The 23,642-nt window shown below is 35.1% G+C and overlaps 1 protein-coding gene across 2 annotated transcripts in view; it reads right to left on the reverse strand.

Moving 5' to 3' along the window:
* NTRK3 (neurotrophic receptor tyrosine kinase 3) overlaps positions 1-23,642 on the reverse strand; it is a 560,615-nt gene that overhangs the window by 51,776 nt on the left and 485,197 nt on the right. For both annotated transcript variants that reach the window (XM_063448881.1, XM_063448879.1), the window contains exon 13: positions 17,542-17,672. In XM_063448881.1, the coding sequence (XP_063304951.1) occupies positions 17,542-17,672 (131 nt within the window). The remainder of the gene's footprint in view (positions 1-17,541; positions 17,673-23,642) is intronic.

Raw genomic sequence — 23,642 nt, forward strand, 5'->3', positions numbered from 1 at the left:
GTGAACATGTTATGACATTGTGAGAACAATGGTAGTTCTACTTACAAATGCCAAATGCTTACAATAGCGGTCATGGTTATATACTGAAATGTGACTTTCATTGTATAGGCTGAAATAGTCAAACTAAAAGCATAGATATTATTAAATTGAATTGTCAAAAAACTCTCACTTTACTGAATTATTTGACTGAAAAAACAACCTCTGTTGTTTTTTAAATATATAATGAATAACAAGTAGCAAGAGAGGTGAGAACGGACAACGGCTCAATTAGCCTGCCCTTCGGTGGGTCCCAGCTCAGATTTCAAGCTGGTTTTAGCTCATCTTGTGCCATTACAGAGAGAACATATCTGAAGCATATCAGACTCGTCCCACTTGTACGGGCAGTCCAGATCCGAAAAGCCAGCAAGTTCCCTCTGCACAAGAGTTACAGCAACCCCAGATGATCGTTCCAACCTTGTAAGGTATCATCAGTGAGGTATAGCCAATATCCCTCTAGGCACCGTGAGCAAGGGGTCTACATCTAGATTGCCTTTTAAACTTAAAGGACCACTATAGGCACCCAGACCACTTCAGCTCAATGAAGTGGTCTGGGTGCCAGGTCCATCTAGGGTTAACCCTGAAGCTGTAAACATAGCAGATTCACCCCTTCCTCCCCCTTCAGCCCGGTGGGAGGGGGGCCATGAGGGTGGGGAGGACCCAAAGACTCTAAGGTGCCAGGAAAACGAGTTTGTATTCCTGGCACTATAGTGGTCCTTTAAGAAGAGAAAAACAAGTAGCAAGGGAGGTGATAACGGACAACAAATATATAATGCTCCCATACAAAGTTAAACGTTTGGGTGTCTGTTCACAAGACACACATTTTTAGTGGGTTTTTTTAGGATCTCCCACTTGCCAATATGTATTAAATAAAGTGTTAAAATGTGTCAGCATAAATAACTAAATGGAGCATTGAGCTGTCAAGAATGAGTTGCAAACAGTGGAATAGTAACTATGGAGAAGTTTTTTTAATGTTAATCAAACTGAGCAATTGTCATTTTAATTATAGCGCTTTCAGAAGCTTGTAATTTAATTAACGAAGTTCAATAATCAGAAAAGAATCGCTGTAATTCCATGCCCTGGGCAAGTTTCACATCCCATCCCTCTTTATTTATAGCTCAAATAAACATCAACATTATGTGTGCATGCTTTATTTATAGTGTGATGTGTGCTTTGTATGTTACAGCGCAGTATTCTGCAGGAAAAATAACTGAATTAATTATATAAACAATAGGATATACAGTATATTGGGATAGAATAGCAAATTCAAAGAGATTGTTAATGAGGATGCAATTTTAATTTTGAAGTTCACTTTTAATTTCCATTGAATTTTACATTTTAGCAAATATCGCTTGATTATCTTGAAAATGGAAAATGGGGTGGTACTTTTGTCCTATTGCATGAATAGTCAACCATTTGCCTGCCGTCTTTGAGCAAGATATAAATAAAGAACTAAAAACGAATTAAAACTGAAATAGTACCCCATAGTAAGTTAACTGACTTCTCCTTTAGCTTTGAACTAACAAGGATTCATATTTTTACTGAAATGGCTTATAAAAATATTCACCATCAATCGTTACACCTGGACCATCTGAACCATGTATTTTCCTAGAACAAAATGATCCATCTCTACAGGACGGACTGATTGTCTAAAAGAAAAATTGAAACACCAACCTTTTCATCACTTTCAAATCAGGATTTCTATGTTAGTATTTTGAATGCCAACAACTAGGTGTTAATAAAGTTAGTGTTTCGAAACATCACATGAATACTCCCTGATGGTTGCTGACTTACCAGCAGCAAAGAGAACGTGTTAATTGTATAATTAGCTTATTGAGTTTCCTTCTTTTTGTTTTTGCTTTCTGCACTGTCCTGATTTGATTATTTAAAATATTTGTTTGTAACATACAGTGCTGTTGTTTACTTTCTATTACATCATCATCGTTTAACTTGGAGTATGTTATCCTGTACAGCTGTGTTTTCTTTTGTTCTTTTAAAATATGTTTACAAAGATGTCTTCCATCATTTAAAACACATTTTAGGACAATGGACTCCATGCATAATTCATCAGGAAAAGAGACATGTATGTATCCTGGTCCTGGATAATACTGGGTGATGACTGTAATAGCTTTGTTTTAATTTGTTTTTAATACAGGTGTTGAGGAAATTACCATTCTTTTAAAGATGCTTGCTAGATTACATAAAAATATTTGCCCATACATAGCCTGTTCCTGTGAAATGATTCCATCTTTTGCTTTTATCTTTGCCAAACCTAAAATATCTTATATAATATTTTTTAAATTGAGTGGGAGAGGAGAAGGTACTTATTTCTACTAAGGGCAAATGCTATTTAAATCTGGATCTCGATAGACCAGAAATGCCATACTGCTTGAAACTACTAACATTTCAGTTGTCATGGTAAGGATATTTGTCAGTGACAAAACTTAACAGCTCAACCTGGCCCCTTTCTTTTTGGCAGCTTGGGAGTCTGGGAGTGAACTGGGAGTGACAGCCACAAGTCGCTTCCTCCCAGGTTGAGTGAGGCCCCGAGGGAGGGGGAGGAGCAGTGAGGAGGGGGCTATTCCGGGAGTGCCAGAGCCTAATGCCCAACTGCCTCAGTCATCCTCCTCAAAAGGTAGGAAACTGAAGGTTGGACTGTAAGTGTGTCAGTATATGTGTCTGTGTATATCTGTATGCTGTAATTGTGTGTCCGTGTGTGTGTGTGTGTGTGTGTGTGTGTCAGTATGTATGTCACTATATGTGTCTGTGTGTATGTCTGTCAGTATGTATGTCAATATGTGTCTGTCAGTGTGTGTGTGTATGTGTGTGTGTCAGTATATTTGTCAGTGTGTGTCTTTCAATGTGTGTGTGGCAGTATGTCTGTCAGTATGTGTATCTGTATGTGTTAGTGTGTATCTGTATGCTGTCATTTTGTGTATATGTGTATCTGTATGTTGTCAGTATGTGTATCTGCTTGTCTGTATGTGTGTCAGTGTGTGTGTCAGTGTATATATCTGTGTTCAGATATATCATGTGTTGCAGAGTGTGTGTGTGTGTGTGTGTGTGTATTTGTATGTGTCTCATAGTATTTGTGTGGCAGTGTATGTGTATATGTGCATACATTTCAGTATTCAAATACTAACACTACACACAAATACACCCCTGAATTCATACCTCAACACTACATACAAGCACACGACTTCCTTGAAACATCAACACTACATACAAACACAGCTCTGTGTTAAACATCAAAATTATATATGAGCACACCCTTGCATTCAGAAACCAACACTACACATAAATGCATACTTGCATTCAAATGTCAACACCACATACAAACACACCCTTGCATTCACACAAACATACTCAATGCAAAAACATGCTTACATTTTAACACACAAACACTGCTCGGTGCTAAATACAACCCTGCAAGCATGGGAAAACAGTAGAGCCCAAAGCTGTCATAGTTGGAGCTGTACGACAAATGGAGATCTACATTTTGGCCAACCTTTGGCCAACCTTGCAACAAAAAATTACTTTAGTTTCTCGACTGCGTTGGAGTGGAGGACTTGCTAGAACCAAAAAATAATAATTATATATATATATATACACACATATATATCTATATATAATTTTTTTTAGTCAACCATGACAGGTGCATTCTGTATTGAGGTATATTTAGTTCTCTTAAACGATTTTAGATTGAATGAAGATTTGACTGTGCTCCTGAGTTTATTCCATAATTATGTTGCACTGTGGATCCATTATCTTTCAATACAGTATTTAGAAAAAAGATAAACAGTTTCGGATCAACAGAACTAACAGAAATGTGTGACAGGATGAACCATTGCTATGTGGCTATGTAACATGCAAGATCATATCTGTTATGTAGCCATAATGTGTATTTAGCAAAACTGCAATGATAACAGACAGCATACTAAAATGAAAACATCAATCAGCATTGTTAATATGAGGCTCTTGACTATCTGCTATGAATAATAACTTCAAAGTTCTAAACATAGAGATCCTGTCATTTGCATGACTCAAGAGGCAAGCAGCAGAATTCTAGTTCTCCAGTGGCAAACACACCTTTCTGTATTATTGGTTATACTAGATATACTGCATGAGTTATTATGCTTGGCTTATATTTATAAATGTTTTCGCTTTCTTACTAGTGATTGCCATCTAATTGGCTGCTTCCAGGCACATCCCCATTTAGTATTTGAATGCTCCATTCAAAAGGTTACCTTCCTATTATTACACAAGATCTATCACTTAAATTGGATATAATTATATTTATTTATAAACACAACCTTTTGAACTACATTGGAATTTTCTGTTCCATATACGTAGCAATTTGCATACAGTGAATGTTTAAGATGGCAAATACTATAATTCTGCAAAATATTACTCTCTGAGACTCAGTATGCAATCTCTCCAACTCTTCTGAATATGTGCTCATTACTGGTCAGTATCTTTATTTTTCCTTATTGGAAAGTTATGATACCAATTAAGAAATTGCTTAACCCATTCTGAGCCAGAGATAAGCAAATTCATTCTTATTTACTATCCTAATGTTGTTCCTCCTGAAAGTGGTTAATTTTGTTGAAAATCCTTTATTTAGCAATTATGATTGGTCAATTTAAAAAGAGTCTCTATTGGTTGAACTGGTAGGATCAGGGTTGTCATCAGAGGGCACAGCCCCTGCACATGCAAGGGTTCTAGACCCAATATTCATAATGCATCGCTCTATGTTGTATGAATTAGTCCCACCAGCACCCGTATTATGTATACCTGTTCAGGCGAGTCCAGCCTATTTGGCTTATGTATATATATGTATATATATATATATATATATATATATATATATATATATATATATATATATATGTATGTATGTATGTATATATATATATATATATATATATATATATATATATATATATATTTATATATTACACCTCACCAGGACATTGGAGGCTTGTATGGTAGTCGGGGGTGGGTCCCAGGAATCTTTCAGCCTTCACCTTTGGTAAGACCACTTTCTCTCGTGAACCTTAGCCTGTGGAGTACCACAACAACACTCTGATAGCACATAGTTGTGGGGCTTGTGAGAAGAGCCTGCACCTGGTGGAGGTGAAGGCTAAGACTCTCTAAAGTACCACTGGACCATTCTCCCTGGACAGAAGTAAGAATCTGGGAGGGGGAGAAAAACTTTAATAAAACAAAAAACAAAAAATTATAATAAAAATACAAAACTGCTCCCCTGTCTCCCCCACAGAACATAGCCCCTATCATACCCCACATGCACACATCGCATCCCTTACACACACATACACTGCACCCATCCACTATACACATGCAAACACTGTATCGACTATACACACAAACTGCATCTCTGCATTGAAAAATTATTAGCCTGGACTGTGCAGAGGTTTGGGATCCCTTGGATACATGGGTACTTTTTGATGAGGAGATTGAGGGCCCTCATTTTAGGAAATGAAAGACTGGGCAGCCACCAAGCTCCTGAATTAACCCTTTATTATATTAGTCAACTTGTAGTAGCACATAGGGATTACAAGGTATTCATTCATCAAGCCTTCCACCGCATTACTATAAGGACACATTTATGCTACTTTTTTTGTAAATGGAGGATGGATGCTAAATAGAAATGGCTAAATATATTGACAATATGGTGGAACAAACTTATGTACATAAACACCCAAGTTTTATGAAATGTCCACCTACTCTTCAGAGGCAGCATTACTTTGGAATTGGAACATAGTGTTTTATTAGCTTCTTACAGGACTCCTGAGGGTGTTCTCTACCAGTTACCAGTTCATGCTTAATCGTACATTGGACCTAATCGGACATCGGGCATTGGACTTTGACCCCCCATTTATCCTGCACCCAAGTTTTTTTTTTATACTCTACTTTGCTTAATAACATTTAGTTTTAAGTGCTTTTGCTCTGATTACTAACATTTATGGCATCTAATTCACAATTGTTACTGGCTCATGTATTTCTAATTGACAAGCTATATGTTTTGTTTCTATAATGTTCTTTTGACTGTACTAGTTATAAACATATACTTGTGTCTTTTTTCATATTTTATACTTTATGTGTATAAGTGATCATTTTTTTAAATGTATTACGTTATATTTAAATAAATCAATGTATTTAATTTATTTATTTAAATAAATTTATATAAATAAACAAATAATATTTCTTATACTTATTTTTACTTTTCAGTATTTAGTCGCTTTAATTCCATTATGTAAGAGGTTACTACCTTTTGTATTATATTTTTATTTATTTTTTTTACCTACATTTTTTTAGAGCACTTTAGTATATCAATACAAATATATCAATACAAGTACCTGTCAACTCGGCTCTCCGGAGATGTAAAAAAGTTTTGCTTTTATTTACGAGCTTTTAAAAATATTTTTTCAAGGGTCTTTTTCAACCCTTGGTAGAGGTCTCAGGAGGACCGGTGATGCCTGATTATGTTTTATAAATAAACCTTTGATATTTGTACATCTACGAATATCTTTACTGTTTACTCTCGATGTAAGCTTTTTTCCTATTTGCTTTAATTTTAACTGTTGTCCACGTAGCAGTTTTATGCAGCAACTCCTTAATTTGTATATTTATTAATGGCACACTATTAGGATCATCTGATCTTAAATCAACAACACAGGCAAAAGACATGTCTCAGATTTACAAGTTCATTATAAGTAAGAGATTTGTGAATATTTAAAATGGCAAGTCGTATATGTTGAATTCTTAGTCTTCCATATCTTCTATGTACAGACAGGGTGATAAAACTCAAATTCTTTAATCCTTCAACATAAAGTATACAGTATAAGCAATGTGCAGTTTGGTTTGCTTTCATCCTTTATGTTCTGCATAGCAATAATCATGTAATATTTATTAGGGGAATAACTAAAATAATTCTGAATTAAACAGGAATTGAATTTTTCATGGAAGTACTTGGCGAAGCAATATCTTCTGAAGTGGGAAATAAATCCCTTAATCTCCATTGTTTGCTACATGTTTGCTGTGAGATGTTTCGTGAACAGGGATTTAAGTCAAATAACTGAATGTACTTACCCAACAATTTAAATAATTTGTTATCACAAAACACCATTTAAACAGATTCCTTAAAAATGACCCAAACCACTTGTTTGACTACTTTGGAGTAAATTGTGCTTATTAGAAGTATATTTAAGGAAAACCGAATAATGCCACAATCGCACTTATTTCCTATTTTCTTTTATAATACTTGGCTGAACACAGCATGGAAAAATAGCTGTTTGATATAGGCCATAATAAAGTAAATGACTGTTTGCTGTAGGTCTGTTATAAAGATTTGATAATACATTTTCAAAGCTTCAAACTTCTCATGGAAGTGCAGCAAAATAATGACCAAAATATATATATGTCTAACCTAGTTTCTCCTATCCTTTCTCTTTAACATCAACATCAACTCAACCATCCACAATAATATCATTTTCCAGATTACTAGGCAAAATAATACAGAGAATGTTTCACGTTGTATGGGGAACACAAATAAGCACTTCGATTACATTTTCTTTAACTATTCTTTGTTGACATTGACATGAGGCAGGTTGTCTAGGGTTATATTCAGGTGAAATAAGTAAATACATACTTTGAATGCAAAAACTAACAGCATCGGTTGGTGTAAAGGTCTGTCACACATGAGTCTTATTATGTGACACTTACTTGAGCCTTGAGGCTCTTCAGTTGCACCAATTCAGTAATCACCAAAGGTTTGCGTCCACATGTGTGATATATGCCAGTCTTTGTACAGAATTAATTGGCTTGTTCTCCCAGCTAATAAATTCTATTCAAATAGGTAAAAAAAATGATATATCTAATGCAGTAGGAAGACTTCCACTTTAGGTATGTGCGAAGTGTAGGTAAGACTGGAGATGTCCATGGGAACAAGGTAGGTGAAAATCATTCAAAACCAGTGACCTAATGCCAGGTGACTCCATGCACCATAGCCACTGTAGCATGCAGGTTACGGTGCTTATAGTGCACCCTTGAACCAGGAAACTGTGCCATCTTTTTTGTCATGCTTTAGGTTTCTTTTCTCTCTTATATTTTGTACAATTTAAGAGATCATTGTTATTGATTGATTGCCTGATTTTAATTACTTATTTTGAAGACTTATTTCACTGTTATCTGTTTTTGTATGCTTTATAACAATATTCTTTTTTTTTTTTTTTACTTTTGTTTACACTGTCACGGCACAACCTGGGAATGCAATGTATATCAATTGACCACCATATTGCTATCAGAAAGTGCTGAAAAGGTGCTTGTGCTTGTATGGCACTTTTAAGCAAATGCCAAAAGCTTGTCTGGGATATCATGGAAGGATGTCAGCCTCAGAACACTGTGCTATGGGAAGACTCAGTATTTTGCAATTCAGTTTAGCCTTGGGGGTACTTTTATTGGATTCTTATAAAAACACAACGCGTTTCGCCAAAAAAGGGCTTTATCAAGTGGCATTTTTATTTCTGTGTATGCATTTATTCTATTTCACCAACGTTATATTTGTATCTATGTTTACATTTTTTTACTGGCATTACACCTATGTTTATTTGTTGGGATATATTAGTGACCTCTGCTGGGTTTCGAACTCGGAGTGTATGGTCCTAAACTGATGCGCTGCCGGTGTAGCCACCGCATCATACTTGATAAAGCCTGTTTTGGCGAAATGCGTTGTGTTTTTATAAGAATCCAATAAAAGTATTTTGCACACTTACTTTTATTTGTTGCTGTTTTATCCTGGCTGATTTTTTAAAGATCCAGTACTACAAAAGAAATCCCTGGTGGGGATTATTCCACCTACGCCTGGTTCATAGAGCAGTGTGGCTGCTCTGAACACTGTAAGTACGTTAATTTTACCTTTTACTGCTATTTTTTATACGGTAAACACTATGGGCCCTCTCTTGTGATTTTATTTTCATAAGACCGGCACTGCAAGCATCGCTAGAAGGATATCCTACATGTGGGGAGTTTAAATACCACTGTATGCTGTTTTACTCAGAGCTGGTTATAGCTCTCCCAATTGTAAGTTGGCACTCTTAGGACCTCAGTGTTGTCTGTGTAGTTGCAGTTAACCTATGTTATTGCACCATTGGGTTTTTCCCCATTTTATGTATTTTATATGCTGACACTTATCTGGAATGCTGTAAGAAGTCTTGAGGATACACCTCCAAGTGTCCAGTTATATCCTACATGTGGGGAGTATTAAATACCACTGTATGCTGTTTTACCTGGAGCTGGGCATAGCTCTTCAAATTGTGAGTTGGCACTTCTCTACTTCTATGTTGTTTGTGATCCAGCTTTCCTAAAACAGTTTTGCACTATTGGTCTCTATTTTTGCTTTTTTATTTCCTATTTACCACTGAGGATTCAAAGCAAGAGCTGAAGAATATACACTCCAGGTCTTCGCTGTACTTTAAGAGACTCTTTATATTATTTTTGTTTATTATCTCTCATTGTCCTACTTAGCCGACCCAGTATTTGTTTTATCTTATACCTCTGATGACTATTCCTCTTTAACATATTCCCATCAAAGATTTTCCTGACATTTTTTCTTTCCTCAAAAATAACAAGTGTTATATCTTCGACAAAAACAGAATACAAATCTTTAAATGCTTCTTTTATTTTTGTAAGCTTATTCTGAAAAGCTAAAACATTCTGTATCCTATATTATTATAGCAGAACTACTGGAGCTTATCTTTACAAACTGAAATTGACTAGAGAGTTATTTCAAGCAAAATGAAGTGCATTGTAGTCCTGTCTAGCATTGTACTTCTCTGTGCCTCACTAAATTTTACAAAATGCATTCTATTATATGCATCACTGTCAGAACACATGAGTCCTATAATATAGTTATAGCTATCTACACTGTTGGTGAAGAAAAATAGAAGTAATCAATTCACTAAACAGTTGTATGGCATTGACAAATGACAATCACATTCTACATTTTATGACAAAATAGGCAATTTTAGTAAGATGACAGCCCTACATACATACAGGTTTTGCATGTTTTCATCAGAAGTAACTGGGTAAAATAAGAGGCCTTTTAAAAAAAAAAAAAAAAAAAAAAAGAAACTGGCTCAGGGCTGGGGCATTGTTATAATACTAGCATGCAAAGCCAATGCGAACACTTAAAGGGACACTGTAGGCACTCAGACCACTTCAGCTAATTGAAGTGGTCTGGGTGCAATGTCCCTTTTTAACTTAGTGCTGCAATGTATAACATTGCAGTTCCAGATAAACTGTAATGTTTACATTGCAGCACTAAGTCTGCCCACTAGAGGGATTCCTGAATTACAATGTACCTTTGGTCTGGTAAATGACGCTGGACATCCAGCGTCAGATTTTTCCCCATAGGAAAAAGTGAAGCCAGGACCCAGCGCCAAGGGATATCGGCACTGGGAAAAGGTGGACAAATAATTGACCTCCGCAGGGGGGTGCAGGGAAGGGGGGAGGCAGAGGGAGCTATGGTGCCAGGAATCTAGTTTTGTATTCCTGGCACTATAGTATCCTTTTAAAGGGTTAATTAAAAACTGAAGTGCAAAACTAGGTTAAATTGGCTGGAAGGTGGAAAAGAGATTAACCAGAGTTTTTTTTGTTTCATATGTTTAAAAAAAAAAAAAAAAGCAATAAAATACTTCAATTAAAATTATTTAATTTTCTGTTTTATTTTGCCTTTGTACATGATGTATTAGTACAGCAGTTATCCGTCTAATTGGTATTTTTCTGTAAAGAAGGTGGGAGTTTATTCATCCTGTTGCAGAAAAAGGTCTTTACAGCTAAGCACGTTCCTTGAAAAATTGTAAATATTTCATTGTAGATTTTATGAAAATTCTTACCCTACACACTGACCAATTGTAGATAGATACTTTTCTTTCAATCGTTCTACGTCTGCAGACCATAACTTTATCTTCCAGCTTGCTACATAGAATAATTTCACTTTAATTACCTATTGTCTAGGGATACAGCATGACCAAGAATATTTAGATGGATGATGGCTACATTTTGCAGATGGGGAAGCATTCATCCTTATCTCCCTCAGCCTATTAGTTATAGTCATTTATATCTTTATATTGTTAATGTTACTCTTTTCATGGTGAGAATATTTTTTTTTCTTTGCTGAGCCTAGATGTGATGTTATAAGGCATGGAAGGTTTTAGATGTTTTTGTGCAGTGACTGTCTTAGACTTGCTAGAAAAAATAAGACATAAAAATGTGCGGCTGTTGATTTATGACTTGTGCCAAACAAAATGATCTCAAATGTAATTTGGGAATAACTCCCTACTTATAAGCAATGCTGCATTTACTTTGGAATCCAAAATGTAGTGTCACTGGCTTATGTTTCACTAAAACAAATCTAATCAGTAAGTAATGATTATTTGTGTGTGTGTGTATATATATATATATATATATATATATATATATATATATATTTATTTTATTATTTTATTTTTTCATTTGAATGATCACATGGTTTGGTATATATATATATATATATATATATATATATATATATATATATATATATATATATACATATTTATAAACCAATAAACCAAACCATGTGCAATGAACCTAATTGATGAAAGTATATTTATTATTTTAATACAAGTTATCCTGGCAAGCACCTGTCTGATATAATGTTAATGTTATTTTTTCTTTTTGTTTTATTCATAAAATTAAAATATTCCTTTAAATTGGAGAAAAGAGACAATTTCTATAGAACGAAGCCCTCTCTCCCCTCCCCTTTCCCCAACCAGGCTGAATTACGCAAACAATGGGAATTTGGGAAATAAGATGCATTTTAATTATTCCCAATATGTGACACAGTTTAAAACTATATCGATACAGGGTTAGTTAATAAAGTGAGAATTCAAAGTTAATTTAAGGGGAATTTCAAACTTAAAGGTTGAAATTGTTGATCTGGGTATATATATATATATATATATATATATATATATATCAGTTATAAGTCAGTTATGATTTCAGTTTGACTACTTTGCCCTTAAGTTTGAAATTCACCTTGAATTAATTTAGAATTTTCACTTTAGTGAATATCCTGAGAGTTTCTGGTTATGTGAATGACATGTGTGGAAGGTATAATGTATTTGTGCTAATATAAAAAAAAAAAACATCCCACTCTTAGCATCAAGCTGCATCACTTAGAGTCATTTCATTAACTTGAATGTTTTGCCAAATTTTATTATGAATATCACTCATGATGCGAGATTTAGTTAACATGTCTGTTAGCCAGTAATTAGTGGGGGCAAATGCTAATTATAAGTGGCTTGCCCTTCCTTGTGAATGTATAATTATCCTGTCTAAAAATAATGTTTCACAGGGAAATCACATTACTAGTGGTCATAGTAAAAATATCTCGTTCTGAGAATAGTTTATTCCTTTCAAAAAATAGAAGCACAACGTTCAGAATCTCTGACTGTTTTCCATTCTAATAAATGGTGATAGGAAATAATTGAATTGCTCGAATATAGTACATTAAGAAAAATCTACATACTTTGGTTTTATAACGTTGTAGGTGTTGAGAATGAAGATACCACGCAAAACATTCCTGAATGAGAAAACACTTGATATCTACATCCTGATATTTACATCAATTTAGTAGTTTAGTAACATCTTGAGTTGTGCTTTATCAACAGTTTACTGCACCTGTGTAGACCATGTCCTTCATTTATCCTTCGTTTATAAGTTAAAAAGTCACATATGCAATATATTTTGCTCACATTGCTATGCTTTTTCTCTAATGATTAGGAAGTAGATTAATAATGTGCTTAAATGAAAATCAGGGTAATATGTAGCCCATAGCACAAACAATTTACTTTCTGAGTAGTATTTATGTGCTTCATTAAGGTTAAAGCTTGGCTACTTAAGAAATCTCTTTTAGTATAAAATTTTCTGAGTTTCAAAATTGTAAGCTATATATTTTTTTTTCCTTAGGTATGAGTAGAGTTGAATATTTTTCAGTATGTTTACTGAAGCTAATTCAGATTGAAATCTGATCCGCTGAATTATTATCATATAGAATTGTATTGTACCATTTAAATTTGGTTTACATTTGGTCAATTTTTTTATTCTTTTTTAGAATTTGCTTACTTTTGAGTATTCTGTAAGGAATTTAAACTTTTTAGTCTGGCTGATCCCTGGTTTATTTATTATTTTTTATTTATTTACTTATTGGATTTATAGGCTGTCCCCTAAACATCAATAATGTTTTTTTTTTTCTTTTTTTTTTTTTACACTGCAGGTGGAAAACTGTATCACAAACAACTGAGCTGGCTCATCCATGACCCAGTTCAGTTACTTCGGTCATACCTATTCGGAATTACAGAAATTAAACGACCCGCTGATTGCCCAAAGTTCAGATGAATTGCTAGTCGGCTAAAAGTGAATGCACAAGTCTAAAATAAACTTCTGCATGGGCAATTTTATAAATGGTAATACAAAATATATACTTCTACCCTACTGAATGGAAACATTCCAAATTATGTAACAGTTTAAAGATTAAAAACAGACAACTTGTAGACTGAGTAATTAGGAACTTGACGCCATATGGTTCATACGCTCAGCAATATTTAAAGGAAATCTGTCACCTTAGCAGTGTTTACATATATGTATATACTTATACTTTTAAATTAGAAGACTGCTATATTCATTGTTTCCAAGTGCTTTTCCACATGGTGTCTGAATATGAATAATAAAAGTTAATAAAATGCTAAAAGGTTTGCTTAAAAAAATAAATACATTTTCAAAAATTATACAGTATGTCTCTCAATAGTGTGTACTGGGAATGTCTTTGGTTTTCTCCACCATATAATTTATTTCATATTTTAACAGTTCAGTCATTTTTATTTTTCATTATCATGTTGAAATTAGTGTAGTGGAACTATTTGTGGGTTTTATTCTTGCTTGAACCAACAGTTTTCATTTTCTGCTTTTGTAAATCAAGTTTGTTGGTATGTTTTGTTTCATTCCAAAGAGATGTTAAACTGTAATTCAGTCCATCGAGACTTCATTAATCTAAGGGTTTTCTTCTTGCATTAAATTCATTAATTAATTTTAATTAAACCTGAATGTGTTTTATAAAGTGATAGTGCTTTGGCTTCTGTATCATTTTAATTCTGTAATATGATCCAGTAAAAAAAGTCACAACAGTCTCCTTTATACCTTTATGCTACCTGATATATCCAGCGATATTGAATTTTCTCAGAGGATTTTTTTTTTTTGATTCAGTGGATGTCCTAGAGACAACAAAACAGGCATCCATTGCTGCATTGAATATGACGTAAACCCCATCAGGGAAAGACTTACCATTAGAAATATTGTGATTGCCTTATAAGCCAGTCAATGACTGGGTTGTTAGATGCTTACATGGCCAGACTGACCAGATAAAAGGCAGCCAAGGAACCTCTTAAAAATGTTAGGATATTCCATGCCATTCCTCAGAGTGGGCTTTAATGATTTTAACATTGTATTTAAATATTGCAAGTTGGAGCCAGAAATTTCCTATGTTTTCAAATATGATCATTTATATCTTAAAGTATTGTCCAATCATTTCTTTTATCTTCCCACTTTGGACATTGTGAAGTATAAATAAAGTTGGCTAAAAGTAACTGAAATCGCACTAAAGGGGTTATGGCTCACAAACAGAAAGACGCAAAGGTGAAAGCCATGAATGGAGAAGATAGCAAAGGAATCAATTAGTGTGGTATTTAAATGGCTATGGTCCAGAGTGAAAAACAGCTCTTGATAAAGTCTGGCAAAAAGACGAAAAGCATTGAGCAAATTATATTGCCACCTGAACTCCAAGGGTACTCTGATCTATGCATGTTGAAGTCAATCTCTATCCTTCAAGTCCATTGAAGATTACCTGTTTATGTACTTTATCATCTGTTTGAACTGTGAATAGAAGGACACTTTGGATTCACAGCATGTATTCTATCAGAGATACATCCCCCTCTCCCCCCCCCCCCACCCCAGTGGGCAATGCACATATAGCACATATCTTTTTGTGAAATTTGGCTTGTGAGTGTCAGTTTGGCTATATGTATTTTTAAGTATATTGTAATAAATACTATACTATAAGTTCTTATTTATTTTTTCTTTTTAGTTTCCTCAATGTATTATTTCCATCATAAATGCAATATTTGAGAGTTCTCTAATCAAGAATTATAAAACCTGCTACAGGTAATATCGAATTGCACTTGCTGTGTGTCTACATTCCCCTCTATGTTGTTTCCTCCAAAGACACTGTGCAACCATATGAGGTGGTTCAGTATTTAGGCAACACTGTTTCACTATAGCAAGGTCACACTTTGAATGTTTAATGATTTTTGAATGGCATGGGATGTGCTAAAGTTACCCTGCTCACACCATTGAGACCCAGGTATCACTCGATATCTAGGACTCCCCTCTATCAACTGGGGTCATATTTTGTTGCCCCAGCAACCTATTTCAGTCCCCATGGCTGTATGATCATGCTTAGCTGCAATGATTATGAGCCTGACCCCAGTCTGTAGGAGACTTTCCTGAAAAGACCCTGACATGGTCTCCCTACATTCCTTCATGTCAATTTTGATTGGCGTTGGGTGTACGGTTAGAGTTACTTATAACCATATGGTTGGTATAGGGTTAGTGCAAAGTACCAAAAATGTATTTACATCACATACATACAAAGCATTTAATAATTAGTATTGATATGTTATCAATACTACACATGACGTGTACACATTATTGTAAGCAAAAAATTAAAAAAAAGTTTTATTTGTCCCAATTTTAAAAATTTATATTATCAATATATATATATTGAAATTAAAGAAAACTACCCTTTAAAAAAAAAAATATATATATATATATATATATAGAAGTATTGGTGCACTTAAAGAGAAACCCTTGAATCACAATGGAACAAACAAAAAGCTTGTTTTGGTTCAGAAGTCGGACAATTGCCTCCATCCTTACGAGGTTAAATATTGAAACAACAGTCTGTCTGCACTGAATTAGTGTAGTGTGCACATATATCAAATAAAGATGTCATATATGCATATAAAAATCTTTTGCATTAATATATAAAGCAATTATATACAACACTCTGTATGAATAGAAACCCTGATCACATAAAATGTATGCACAAACGCATACTAATCTCATGCAAATCACTACATAACTTAAAAAAAAATAGGTCACTTAAATCTGAATTTGTGATTAAAAAGTCTGTTCATTTTAAAAAATATATACTCGTCCTATTGTAGTGGGCTTTGACATCAACCTAGTGGGACATTCGTCTCTGTGAATACTTTGGATATCTTTTTTATTTTTCATATCATGTCCATTTTCTTTTGCTTGTTTTTCTAACCTCCTCTTCATATTTTGTATTTTAACAGAGAATCCTTTTTGAGTAGATTTATTCTAAAAATCACCTCTTTCCTTTCAGTATAAAGATAGACATATTGTAAATATACCAGTTCATTGTCGTACATCACTACATTTAAGCTTACAGTCTTGTTTTATTCCTTTACACTCTTTTTGGAACACTTCTACTCTCACATTGTATTCATGTCTACTTCTACATTCAATTTCCTCTCCTGCCATTTGCCTTCTCGTCTATTCTCCCTCTGTCCATGCCAGCTCCTTTCTTGTCTTCCCTGCTGTCCTTTTCCGATTCTCCTCTATGTCCTTGATAGTTTCTCCCTGCCTTAATGTCAACTCCTATATATCTCATTTATACAATTTGTCTAATTCTATTTCTGTGTCAGCTTCCCTCTGTCTCAATTTCAGTATCTCTTGTTTCCTTTTCCATACCATCTTCTCCTCTCCTTTTCATACTACCTATCCATTTCTATCTCTCGATGGTACCACTTAGCTTTATGTGCCTGTTTCTATCACTATCACTTTTTCAGTCTCCATATTTCTGTGTAAGCCCTATCCCTGCCATCAGTGTCACCTATTTTCTATCCTTCCTTATTACAAATCCTCACAGGATGTAAGCTTGTTTGAACAGGGACTTCTTTGTATAATTAGTAAGTGCTGCAGAAAATAATAGTTATTATTATACAGTTCACTCTCTCCATGCCATTCCTCCATTCTTCCTTTCCTATTCTTCATGCTTCAAGCATCAAACATCATTTATATATCTTCGCCCTTAAACGAAGATCAGTGTTTCCCTCCTATTGTACTTGTCACTATTTCTATGGGCAGTGTGATAGGTCTTAAGGGACATATCAAATATGATTTGATTTGTTTATTTTTTTTAGTTTTTATTTGTACCAAATCTTTTAACTTATATTGGATATGTCTGAATTTAAAAAGAATAAGACAGTAGTATTTTAGTAACATAAACTCGGTATCTATATCATCACCATCAAATTACAGTTTTGGCTTAAGTCATAATATACTACATTTTGCAATAGTTACCTTGACAGCGACCAGCATTTTATCTTTGGTTGGACTTAGGTTATAGCATTCAGCCAGAAAAACCTTCCCGAAGGCTCCTTCACCAAGCTCCCTCTTCAGGACAATATCTCTTCTTTTAATATACTGGACATCTGCAAGAAAAAGACAGGAATGATGTAGAATTTGCATAATGTGAAAAAAAAATTATATAGGCAAATCAATGTATTATTTTCTTGTTACAGGAGTTATCCGTATATATAATTAAAATCTTAACCTTGGCATTCCAGATATTTGTGCAACAGATCACTCATAACACTCAGACCATCGTAAATGGAGTTTAATGGAGTAAACAGAAAATGTGAGCATGTGGTCACGACTCACCTTGATTCACCTTTTAATTTCTAGCATGTCTATAAAAACATGGAATAACGTACAAGTATCTTTTTTATATTGTATGTCTAACATGAATAGAAAGTCCATGGTCTGCTACAAAAAAAAGCCATTAAGCAAGTTTGTATAAACAAATCACTTCCATTTCTCTCCAAACATTAGCATTCCTCTGTTTTCATCTAACTATATACAGCAGAACTTAGTGCTGAAAAATGGAACAATACATCTGTACAATTATAGCCTTGACATTTTGTTATTTGAAGCAGCTGCCTGATGTCAGGTTGGTTGTACGTTTCCTATTATCCACTGTACTGTATATAATATATTTTCACAATACATTTGTGCCTGAATATTTTGGTTGCATTTTGTTCTCAGGAATTAAGATTCTGCATCTGTTAACGTTCACTACCTACCAACCAATACCTAGTACACCCTGTATGTGTTTACATATAAGCACTTGTTTAAAATAGATGCAATTTGCATAAAAAGTCATGCCTGATTGTTAAGTTCCTGGAGTAATGACATTTTCTATGAGGTTATTATAAGTCCTCATTTATATGTGTCTATCAAGAATTATTTTACTTCAGTAGAAAACCGGTGGAATATTTTATCCCTATAAACGCCTGAGCATTTTAAAGATGTTTCTATATTGGTCTCTGGGTTTTCTGAAAATGATTTATAAACTTAATTGAAATAGCAATACAATCAGGCTTTAATAAAATATGGAAGATAAATGTCTATTGCAGGAATAAAATGAGATGATTCAAACACTGGCTTCAGATTACTGAAATGATTCAAAGAAACAATCCCGGAAGTCAAATAGTTTATATGTGATATTACTTTCAGGGCAATATTCTTATCTTAATGTAGAAAAAAAAAAATGAAAAGCCTTCTTAAAGCATTTTTTTTTATAACAATCAACAAATCATGATATTAAAATAGTTTGTTGGTGGCCCATGTAAAAAGTGGGTGGGGCATGCATAAAAACATGATGGATTTAGAGTAGTGAAATGAAGATTTATCACATTCTATATTTATTTACATTCCTCTATATCCTTAGAAATATATTCTAGAAAGGGTCTATTCAGCACCACATTTTCCAAACATGGATTCCGTATTTTTCACAATATTTTAAGAAAACAATTTTAAAGGGTAATTGCCACTTCCCAGAATTTTTAATATTATATGTATTTATCCCTGTATTGAAAATGCATATTTAAGTGGTACATGAAGAGTAAAATGAAATGTAACATTTGACACCGGCTTATCCTGCAACCTCTTAGCTCTATGCTGGCTCTCTGTCACTCACTGTTATAAGCTCTGTCCTTTGTACCTGGTATTCAGTACCTGTTATAAGTTCTGTCATCTGTACCTGGTATTCAGTACCTGTTATAAGCTCTGTCCTATGTACCTGGTATTCAGTACCTGTTATAAGCTCTGTCCTATGTACCTGGTATTCAGTACCTGTTATAAGCTCTGTCCTTTGTACCTGTTATTCAGTACCTGTTATAAGCTCTGTCATCTGTACCTGGTATTCAGTACCTGTTATAAGCTCTGTCCTATGTACCTGGTATTCAGTACCTGTTATAAGCTCTGTCCTTTGTACCTGGTATTCAGTACCTGTTATAAGCTCTGTCCTATGTACCTGGTATTCAGTACCTGTTATAAGTTCTGTCATCTGTACCTGGTATTCAGTACCTGTTATAAGCTCTGTCCTTTGTACCTGGTATTCAGTACCTGTTATAAGCTCTGTCCTATGTACCTGGTATTCAGTACCTGTTATAAGCTCTGTCCTATGTACCTGGTATTCAGTACCTGTTATAAGCTATGTCCTTTGTACCTGTTATTCAGTACCTGTTATAAGCTCTGTCATCTGTACCTGGTATTCAGTACCTGTTATAAGCTCTGTCCTATGTACCTGGTATTCAGTACCTGTTATAAGCTCTGTCCTATGTACCTGGTATTCAGTACCTGTTATAAGCTCTGTCCTTTGTACCTGGTATTCAGTACCTGTTATAAGCTCTGTCCTATGTACCTGGTATTCAGTACCTGTTATAAGTTCTGTCATCTGTACCTGGTATTCAGTACCTGTTATAAGCTCTGTCCTATGTACCTGGTATTCAGTACCTGTTATAAGCTCTGTCCTTTGTACCTGTTATTCAGTACCTGTTATAAGCTCTGTCATCTGTACCTGGTATTCAGTACCTGTTATAAGCTCTGTCCTATGTACCTGGTATTCAGTACCTGTTATAAGCTCTGTCCTTTGTACCTGGTATTCAGTACCTGTTATAAGCTCTGTCCTATGTACCTGGTATTCAGTACCTGTTATAAGTTCTGTCATCTGTACCTGGTATTCAGTACCTGTTATAAGCTCTGTCCTTTGTACCTGATATTCAGTACCTGTTATAAGCTCTGTCCTATGTACCTGGTATTCAGTACCTGTTATAAGCTCTGTCCTATGTACCTGGTATTCAGTACCTGTTATAAGCTCTGTCCTATGTACCTGGTATTCAGTACCTGTTATAAGCTCTGTCCTTTGTACCTGGTATTCAGTACCTGTTATAAGCTCTGTCCTATGTACCTGGTATTCAGTACCTGTTATAAGTTCTGTCATCTGTACCTGGTATTCAGTACCTGTTATAAGTTCTGTCATCTGTACCTGGTATTCAGTACCTGTTATAAGCTCTGTCCTTTGTACCTGGTATTCAGTACCTGTTATAAGTTCTGTCTATGTACCTGGTATTCAGTACCTGTTATAAGCTCTGTCCTATGTACCTGGTATTCAGTACCTGTTATAAGCTCTGTCCTATGTACCTGTTATTCAGTACCTGTTATAAGCTCTGTCCTATGTACCTGGTATTCAGTACCTGTTATAAGCTCTGTCCTTTGTACCTGGTATTCAGTACCTGTTATAAGCTCTGTCCTTTGTACCTGTTATTCAGTACCTGTTATAAGCTCTGTCATCTGTACCTGGTATTCAGTACCTGTTATAAGCTCTGTCCTATGTACCTGGTATTCAGTACCTGTTATAAGCTCTGTCCTATGTACCTGGTATTCAGTACCTGTTATAAGTTCTGTCCTATGTACCTGGTATTCAGTACCTGTTATAAGCTCTGTCCTATGTACCTGGTATTCAGTACCTGTTATAAGCTCTGTCCTATGTACCTGGTATTCAGTACCTGTTATAAATTCTGTCATCTGTACCTGATATTCAGTACCTGTTATAAGTTCTGTCCTATGTACCTGGTATTCAGTACCTGTTATAAGCTCTGTCCTATGTACCTGGTATTCAGTACCTGTTATAAGCTCTGTCCTATGTACCTGGTATTCAGTACCTGTTATAAGTTCTGTCATCTGTACCTGGTATTCAGTACCTGTTGTAAGCTCTGTCCTTTGTACTTGGTATTCAGTACCTGTTATAAGCTCTGTCCTTTCTGCCTGGTAATTCTTCTCACTTGCAATGTTTGCCCTAGGGTTGCCTTTTCTGAACTGCATTATGAAGTAATGTGCTAAATATATAATATACATTTCAAAGAACGCTAATATTTATTGGTACCTTTAACAAATGCAATACATACACACAGACTGCTGAAGACATTCACAGACTGCTGAATAAGCACAAACTGCTGAGTACACACACAGACTGCTAATTAAACACACATAGACTGCTGAATACATACACACAGACTGCTAAATACACAAACACATACACACAGGCTGCTGAATACACACCGACTGCTGAGTACACACACAGACTGCTAATTAAACACACATAGACTGCTGAATACATACACACAAACTGCTAAATACACACACACATACACACACGCAGACTGCTGAATACACACACACAGACTGCTGAATACACACACACAGTATACTAAATACACACACAGTAGGTTATTGTATTGCCTGGTTGTCCACTGGTGATGAATAGTGAACTTTAACCTGCAGCTCCCCTGGCTGCAGGCTGACTTCTCTCTTCTGTCTTCTACTCTGGCAAGCTAAGCACTAAGTTGGAGCATTGCCATGATAACGTGTGGCAATGCTCTGAACTGCCTGCTAGCAGGAGGAGCATACAGTCTTCCAGGTCCTTCTATCCTCTCTCTCCTAACAAAGTGCCAGTGGGCTGGTAAGGGAGAGCTTTAATCTCTCCACCAGTCTGAGAAGGCAGACAGTGAAGCCAGCCCTGGATGGGCTTGCAGGGGAGATGAAAGGATCTCCCTTGTCAGACTCGGCCCATGGGCATCACGGTGGGGCCCTCATGCTCGCGGGGCCACCAGGCAACTGCCCAGCATGCACATGCAATAAAACAGCACTGAAGCAAGGCTTACACCCTTACTGCTAAATCACGCTTGCAGGACTTCACGGCATCTCATTTCCTTTGGAACAGCCTGCCTACCACCATCAGACTCTCCCCTAGTCTTTAATTGTTTAGGAAGTCCCTCAAAACCCATATTTTCAGATGCCTACCCATGTCATAAATTATGGTGCATCAACAATAAGTTGATGCACCATATTTCATGACATGGGTAGGCAGCCTTCGGCACTCCAGATGTTGTGAATTACATCTCCAATAATACTATTGATATGCAGTCCACAACATCTGGCATGCTGAATGTGGTCTACCCCTGGATTATGACATTTGCATGGGCTAAATTTTGCATAAGGGTTAACCAAAGATGATGACTGTGCATTGTATCAGGATTCACAAGGATTTCCTGTACGTCAGGTAAAAATAGGCCACTTTAAGAAAAAAACATGTACACATGTTTTTATAGCCATCAGTTTCATTTTCTAGAACACTCAAAACACCTATAAATTAAAAGTAAAATTTTTCAAGTTTCAGTATTATTGATTTACATACAAAAACTTGGTCAGACGCAACCATTGCAACATTGTACAATATATAAGATATTTTTTGTTAAACTCTGTGAAATGTCAATGAAACAAACAACTCAACTTAATTACTTTAAAACATTTTCACAAGAACCACCCATGGACACATTTTTTGCAGGGATTAGAAAGGCAGCTTTACAAAAGTTATACGTGGGTGTATCGAAAATGCAGCTCTGTAAGTAATAATTTCAACCTTTGCAGTGTTCATGAGCCAGAATTCAGGACAAAAGTGAGAAATGTGTGTTTCAAGTGATAAGGCTGAAAGATGATAACACAGCTCAGTGATAGAGAAATCAAATCTACACATGGTTTAGTCTTAAAAAATACTTTTTTTAAAAACTAGCCGTATGAATAGGGGAGCAACCAATATTTTTTGTTATCCAATGCCTTGAAATTTCAATGAAAGAACTGACCTTCAAATAACTATAAAAGAAATGCTTTTGTGCATGATCTCAAATGGGGACATTTTTGAAATAACATTTTGGCTATTATTGTTCAAAAATGTGTCTTACTGCATCTCGCTATGAGTTCGGTGTTTTAAGAAATCATATATTACCTGCCATACAGCCTATTGGGAGGAACAAAAAGTGCAGCCTGTGAATGGATGTTAAAACATTTTGTTTGTTTGTTTTATTTTTTTCTAAAAAAAAATGGATATGTGGATTGATGGATAGATGGATATCGCTTTAGATAGTATATAATACTATATAAGTGACTCTTTTGCAGATGTAAGAGTTATGGTTTATGCAAACTATAGGTTTATGTTTAAAAAATAGAGGTATTGTATTTGTACGTATATACCGTATTATGACCATTTGTTTGATTTTGATTGA

This window comes from Pelobates fuscus, chromosome 3, assembly GCF_036172605.1.
Source record: "Pelobates fuscus isolate aPelFus1 chromosome 3, aPelFus1.pri, whole genome shotgun sequence".
NCBI lineage: Eukaryota > Metazoa > Chordata > Amphibia > Anura > Pelobatidae > Pelobates > Pelobates fuscus.